The sequence below is a fragment of the Scylla paramamosain genome, chromosome 23 (genome assembly GCF_035594125.1).
Source record: "Scylla paramamosain isolate STU-SP2022 chromosome 23, ASM3559412v1, whole genome shotgun sequence".
NCBI classification, from domain to species: domain Eukaryota; kingdom Metazoa; phylum Arthropoda; class Malacostraca; order Decapoda; family Portunidae; genus Scylla; species Scylla paramamosain.
Window position 1 is genome coordinate 19340891 of NC_087173.1, and position 7354 is coordinate 19348244.

At 43.7% G+C, this 7354-nt stretch overlaps 2 protein-coding genes across 2 annotated transcripts; one reads left to right on the forward strand and one right to left on the reverse strand.

Moving 5' to 3' along the window:
- Nucleotides 1–340: 340 nt before the first annotated feature.
- Nucleotides 341–1729, forward strand: LOC135111952 (putative mediator of RNA polymerase II transcription subunit 12). Its single transcript, XM_064025632.1, has one exon. The coding sequence runs from the start codon at nucleotides 341–343 to the stop codon at nucleotides 1727–1729; it is 1389 nt and encodes a 462-aa protein (XP_063881702.1).
- Nucleotides 1730–2822: 1093 nt separating this feature from the next.
- LOC135111953 (uncharacterized) lies at nucleotides 2823–3989 on the reverse strand. The gene has a single exon (XM_064025633.1). The coding sequence runs from the start codon at nucleotides 3987–3989 to the stop codon at nucleotides 2823–2825; it is 1167 nt and encodes a 388-aa protein (XP_063881703.1).
- Between the last annotated feature and the right edge of the window lie 3365 nt (nucleotides 3990–7354).

Genomic DNA, 7354 nt, shown 5'->3' on the forward strand with positions numbered 1-7354 from the left:
TCGCGTTAAAATTAAAACAGTTTCATTTTTTTTCCCGACGTGGTACGAAGTGGCGACGTCGGCCCCACCTCGTGCCATCACCTCGTGACACCTCGTACCCTGTTCGAGACACCTCGCGCCTATTGGCACGACGTCGCGCCTGGCGCGCAGTGGTGCGAGCTCGTGCTACCTGGGCGCGAGGTGTCACGAGGTGTGGTGCGGGGTGGTACGAGGTTAGTGCGAGGTGGGCGCGACGTTAGTCCGAGGTGGGCACTAAGTTAGCGCGAGGTGGTGGCGAGCTGTATAATTGCCTCTCACGTGACCTGATCCAAGGGGTATATAAACAGCACCCGTGGGCCACATGGTCACTTATCTCGCAAACACAGACAGAAGAAGAACCCTTCCATCTCCAGCCAACCTTTCCAAGATGCCCAAGAAAGGCAAGCAGCAAGCACCACAGCAGGAGTCTTCCCCGAGTCTGCAGGAGGAAGAAACTGGTGATGTTCCTCCTGAGGTTCCTGACGACACTGACGTTCCTGATGTGGAAGTGGTGAAGGTACAACCTGTTGCTGGGCTCTCCAGGAAACGCACTCGGCCATCCAAGAAAGACGTTCAGGACTACCCCTTCAACGACGACCAACTGAGGGAGATAGCAAACTACGTCCAGTTGCATCCAGAGCTCTACGATAAGCGGAACGACAAGTGGCTGAATCCGGCGTGGAAGGAGAGCCTCTGGAAGGACCTGGCCCAAACTTTCTCGGACTGTTCTCACCAGCAGATGAAGAAGGTGGTGGACAAGAAGAGAACAGATTTTGGGAAAATCGAGAAGAGGGAGAGCAAGAGTGGATCAGCAGCCAGGCCGAGGACGCAGAGGGAGCAGAAGATCGTCGAGGTTTGGGCCTTCCTGGCAGGTCACATCGCCCACGAAAGTACGCACCCTAGTGATGACTTCGGCAGACAAGGTGACGATCAAGATTCCTCCAGCCATGAGTCTGTCCTATCGGCCCACTCAATTGCCAGGAGGAAGAGGAAGAAGGAACGGCAGGAGGAGGAACTATCCAGCCCACGATCCACCAAATCTACCCAGGAGAGCAGTGCCATCCAAGAACTACTCCAGAGTGCACAGCTGCTAGCTACACGAAAACCACCAGTCGAGGGACCTGACGCTGACATCCGGCAGTTTGTTGAATTTATGTACACTCGCCTGAAGAAGGTTTCCCCCATGCATCATGGAGTACTCTTCTCCAAGATCGCGTACATGATCAGCCTCATGGAGGAACCAGTGATGGCCAGGAGTGCTATTAAAGACCCGAGGAGGTTGCTGGATTCTGTGCCCATGCCACTAGGAGTTGCGAGCCCATCGCACCTGTGGCAGCCTCCTGCACCGCCTACTCTCGCTCCTGCTCCTCCTCCTCCTCCTCCAGTCTATCATCAGCCGCAGTACCAGCAGCCACATTACTCGCAGCCCCAATACCAACAACAACAGTACCAACAGCCTCAACAACAATACCAGCCTCAACAATCAGAACAGCAACAGTTCCCTCAGCAGCCACAGCAGCAGCAGGTGCCCACCCCAATACAGTGGGAATCTATACTCGGCTGTTCACCGTCCCCCGTCAAGACCCTGCAGCACACAAGTACGACCACCAAACTCCAGGGCCAGAAGACGAAATCGCCGGCGAAAAAGGCCATAATGTCCCCCATGATCGAGACGCCGAAGGGCTACGAGGCGGAGGATAGCGACGAGTAAATGTAAACAAAATAAAAATGTATTGCATATAAAAATATGTTAAAATGTATGAAATAAATATGAAAAAAACAACTATATTTTTTCCCTTTTCATTTATAATATAAGTATGGATATAAAATAATAACTGGTAAAAGGAGACATTAAAAACACTTTTTTAATGTTTCCTTTTACCAGTAAAAAAAAATTATAAACTACAAACTGAATATAAATAATTGGGACATAAATGGTAAAAGAGAAAAAAAATATACTAAAACTTGGGAAGTTAAGAAATGGATTGAAAATTGAGGATTTGAAATGATAACAGATAAAAGGGAATAATGAAGAGTTGGTAATAAAGAACTTGGAAAATAATAACTGAATATATAAATAAGGTATTGAAATAATAACTGGTAAAAGGTAAAACACTTGGAAAATTAAATCAGAGAATCACACATGGAAAAGGTACTGTCCCCATAATATATATATATATATATATATATATATATATATATATATATATATATATATATATATATATATATATATATATATATATATATATATATATATATGAACATTTTATAGCTTTGATATATCCATCAAGTATAGATTTTATTTCAATGTCGTAAATATGAAAAATTCTTTGCTAAAATTTTAATCTTATAACCAGACGATCTTAACAATTTTAGACCAAAGTCTTATGTAATTAATAAATGAAGGTGTTTAATTATCCAGATTTGCCTATTACTTAATAAGTTAATAATTTTTGTAAACGTTAAATTCATATTTAAAATTTTTTTTTTAACATATATTCTATTTTACTCTTATTTCCTTTCCCATTCCCTCCCACCCAAATATGATATTCCTATAATGTATATAGTTTATATTTTGGGGTATAATTCAAAGTCAAGGAAGCTTAATCGGTTTCTTTATTATCAAATACACAGATAACATTTATTAACACAGCTTATATATATATATATATATATATATATATATATATATATATATATATATATATATATATATATATATATATATATATATATATATATATATATATATATATATATATATATATATATATATATATATATATTATTTATTTATTTAATTATTGCTCCATCCTTTGTTCGTCTGCTGGTCGTCCTCTTGGATATACCATCCTTTCTTGCCAGGGAACTGCGCCTGCTTCTGATGCATAGTACAAAGCCAGGTAGTCTCGGACGGCCTTTGCTTCTCTCGTTGGATTTGTTCCCCGTCGAGTTTGGAGGCGTTGCATCAGATTTGGTATGTTCCTCCACGATCCATCAATCACGTTATGGTCACCATCTTCGCAGTCGACTTCTTGGGGATGAAAATTTGAGTAGCGGTTCAATATCAGGTTGTGCATCACACACCCACACATGGTGACAATTTTGACAACTGCAGGTCGTTGTAGCATGGTAGTGCCGAAGACTCTAAATCGTGACTGCAGGAGACCGAAAGCATTTTCCACCACACGACGGGCGCGAGACAACCTGTAGCTGAAGATTTTTTCTTCGTATACCTGGGATTGATGTGAGTAAGGTTTCATAAGCCAGGTCTTGAGGGCGAAGGCATCATCAGCAACAATGTGGAATGGGATTGGGGTGTCGTCACTCGGCAGGAAGCTGTGCTCTGGAAATCCCACTCGTTTCTGCGCGATGGCATCGTGAAGGGTGCACTTGAACCAAGTTCCTCCATCACCAGCACTTCCTTCAGCACCTACGTCGACGTACAGGAACTTGTAGTTTGCATCTGCGACGGCCATGAGGACAATGCTGTGGAACTTCTTGTAATTGAAGAACAGTGATCCTGCATGCCAGGGCTTCTTCACTCGAACATGCTTGCCATCCAGACCACCTCCACACTTGTGATAGTTCCACCTCTTTGAGAATCCTTCGGCAACTTGATTCCATTCTTCTGGAGTTCTTGGGCACTTGAGCACCTCAGGTTTGTATATGTCAATTATGGCCTGGCAGACTTTAGGTACGAATCTACAGATGGCGGTTTTGGAGACCCTGAAGCTGTATTGCAGACTCGTATATGAATCGCCGGATGCCAGGAATCGGAGGGTGACAGCCAACTTCAACCCCACTGACAGGGGCTCTCTCATTCTGGTGGCTTTTTTGGCGAGGATTGGAGTAAGCCGGTCCACCATCTCTCCGAAAAGTTCAGGTTTGATGCGGATGAAGTTCTTGTAGCCCTTGGTGTCTTCTCGGTTGAGCTCCTGCAGCAGGTGGTGAAAATCGCCATGCATCGATCGTCTCGTAAGCCATTCACGGCACCATATTGTTCTGGGTCTTCTTGCTCGTGGCTGGGGTGGCACGGGAGGTTGCTGTAGACGTCTTCTTCGCAGCAGCAATGCAGCAGCCACCATCAGGATTCCTGCCATCAGTACTTGAGCCTCTTGTCTGTAGTTTTCTTCCTCCATCTTCCCTGCTTGCCAGTCTAGCTTTGAGTGACTTGATCATCATTCCCCACCCTTTATATACCGCTTGGGAGGCGCTGCAAATATTGGACGCATCCTCACAACACCCCGTGACATATCGTGACAGTACATCGGCAACAACCTCGTAATTAATTAAAATGCCTGTGCGACCCCTCAAAACGGGTCGTCGGGTTGGGCCACACCTCGTGTGCACGTCGCGATGACCTCGTGCCCACGTCGTGATCACCTCGTGTCACGTCTCGCAACACCTCGTGCCCAGATCGGGCTCACCTCGTGCCACATCGCCACACCCTTGCGCGCAATGTACCCGACGTCTCTGTTTCTGTACTGTTTCTACTCGCGGTGTGGCGCGCACTCACCTCGTGCCACGTCGTGCCCAAAAAGTGCGCGTGTGGCAACCTACCTTAAGGTAGGAAGCAAGGAGAGATTAAGATTAGTGGTGGTAGTAGTAGTAGTAGTAGTAGTAGTAGTAGTAGTAGTAGTAGTAGTAGTGATGCAGTGTCTTCTATCAAACCTACATGTCTTCTTTGCATCACATTTATATTTATCCCTCGCCCTCTCATCTTCCTTTCGTCTTCACCTCCTCCTCCTCCTCCTCCTCCTCCTCCTCTTCGTGGCTGTCTCGTCTCCCTCGTTCATTGTTTACTCAGTGCCTCAGCCTCGCCATTATGTCTTCTTATAGATGATGCTTTTTTTCTTAATCGTTGGAAGAAATAGTATTAATCATGATAAGAGGTTGACGTCCCTTGTGTAGGTGTTGGTGTGCTTGTGTGTGTGTTTGTGTGTGTTTGTGTGGGACTGTGTGTGTCTGGGTGTGTTTAGGTGTGTTTGGATAGAGTTGGGTATTCTTAGGTGTGTTTGAACCCGTTATGATGTGTGTGTGTGTGTGTGTGTGTGTGTGTGTGTGTGTGTGTGTGTGTTTGTGTTTCCACTTGTTTATGTGTGTTTGGTTGTATTTATATTTCGTGTTTGGCTGTGTTTGGGTGTGTTTGCTTGTGTTTGTGCATCTAAGTGTGTTTGTACATGTGTGTGTGTGTGTGTGTGTGTTTACCTTTGTTTGTGAGTGTTTAAGTGTCTTTCGCTACGTTCTTTCATTATTTTATATAGATTTACGTGTGTTTGGGTGTATTTGAGTGTTTCTGGGTGTGTGTATGATCGCGTGTGGGTGTAGATGGTAGGTGACTGGTGAGAGGGAAGAGAAGAATGAATAAAAGAAAACGAGTGTGTGTGTGAAAGAGGGAAGAGAAGAATGAATAAAAGAAAACGGTTGTAAAAGAGACGAACGAATAAATAGAATCGTTTTCCTACTTTATCGCCTTCCTTATGCACTCGGTTTTCCTTCTTATTGTTCTTCATCCGGATTTGTACCGATTTTATCACTTCCCTGACTGGCTCTTCCTTCTTTCTTCTCCTCCTCATCCTCCTCCTCCTCCTCCTCCTCCTCCTCCTCCTCCTCCTCCTCCTCCTCCTCCTCCTCCTCCTCCGATTTCTTCTTATCCTTCTTCTTCTTCTTATTATTATTATTATTATTAGTAGTAGTAGTAGTAGTAGTAGCAGTAGCAGTAGTAGTAGTAGTAGTAGTAGTAGTAGTAGTAGCAGCAGTAGTAGTAGTAGTATCACCATTGTTGCTGTAATTGTTGTTATTGTTGTTTCCTCTTTTATTATCATTGCCATAATTATCTTCCTCCTCTTCTTTTTTTTCCTTCTTCTTCTTCTTCTTCTTCTTCTCCCCTCTTTCTTCTCCTCTTTCTTCTCTTCTATTACCTCTCAACCACACACCGCGGGGTTCGAAGGAGTGTGCCGCAGCCACCAACCAGAACCACGCAACCAAAAGCAAGATCCACGTTAATTAAGTGTCACCTGCCCGCAGCCTCTCCTTGCACCATATTCCAAAACACCTCTGTCATCACCTAGACCGCTTTTAAAAGGCTCTAGTTAAAATTATACGAGTTTTCAAGGGTGTTTTTAAGGCTCTAGATTAATAAGATTTTTACATTATTAACAGGAGAAACACTATGAGAGCTCGGCTGCTCATCTCTGTGGCCTTTGAAAATTGTCGTGGCGAGAGAACTAAGCGTTTCAGAATATTGTCGCTATCCTGTGAATTATTCGCTATAGAAAACACACTAGATGCGCTTCAAGTGACACGGTTAAACTTGCGTCGGTCTTGGCCAGAAAGGGACCGTGTTGTTTCCTCCTCCTCCTCCTCCTCCTCCTCCTCCTCCTCCTCGCCTTGTTTATTTCCGTCGCCAGTTCTCCTCCCAGCGCGCCCAATCAGTCTATTATATTGCCTCATTCTGGTGCCAGACTCCTGATGTTTTTGTCCCATCTACCTGCTTGCCTGCCTGTGTGTGTGTGTGTGTGTGTATTTTCGCAAGCCCGCCTCTATGCTTCTCTCTCGGGTTTTCCTTGCAATTCAGACTGGTATACATACGAGTATATATATTTTTATTTTTTTTTATTTTGAGTTTTCCTTTTTTTCATTTTGCATTGTTCCTTATATTCGATACATTTTTACTCTCTCTCTCTCTCTCTCTCTCTCTCTCTCTCTCTCTCTCTCTCTCTCTCTCTCTCTCTCTCTCTCTCTCTCTCTCTCTCTCTCTCTCTCTCTCTCTCTCTCTCTCTCTCTCTGCAACAAAGAAGAAAATAGCAAACTCTGCCTTTTGAAATCCTTCCTTGTTCATTTATTTATATTTTTCATTTTTTCCTACTGACATAAATGAATTCTTGCACGCCCGCCCTTACCTGCGATCTACGTTTCTCCCATTTATTGTGACTCGTACCTTGTGTACTCGTATATGTGTGTGTGTGTGTGTGTGTGTGTGTGTGTGTGTGTGTGTGTGTGTGTGTGTGTGTGTGTGTGTGTTACGTAAAGTCGAGTGTTTGGTATCAGTGCATATAATCGGTCGTATGTTATTCTCTACTGCCAGCTGGGAAATATTTAATAGATATTGTAAGGTAAATGTTTATTCCTACCTTCCCCTCCCTCCTTCCCTTCCCTCCTTACATAAACTATAGAAAGACGATGCATGATCACTTTTATTTCTCTCTGTGACTTTACTTAGCGATTGTAAATATGGAAGTGTTTGCCAAATATCTCAGAATGTTTTTTTTTTTCTTGTTTTTTTTTTTTTGATTGATAGTGTGATTGTGAGAAAGTGTATAGCTGTATT

Bases quoted from the DNA above. Each gene is read 5' to 3' on its own strand.
- LOC135111952 (XM_064025632.1), top strand. From the start codon at position 341: ATGGTCACTTATCTCGCAAACACAGACAGAAGAAGAACCCTTCCATCT.
- LOC135111953 (XM_064025633.1), bottom strand. From the start codon at position 3,989: ATGCATGGCGATTTTCACCACCTGCTGCAGGAGCTCAACCGAGAAGAC.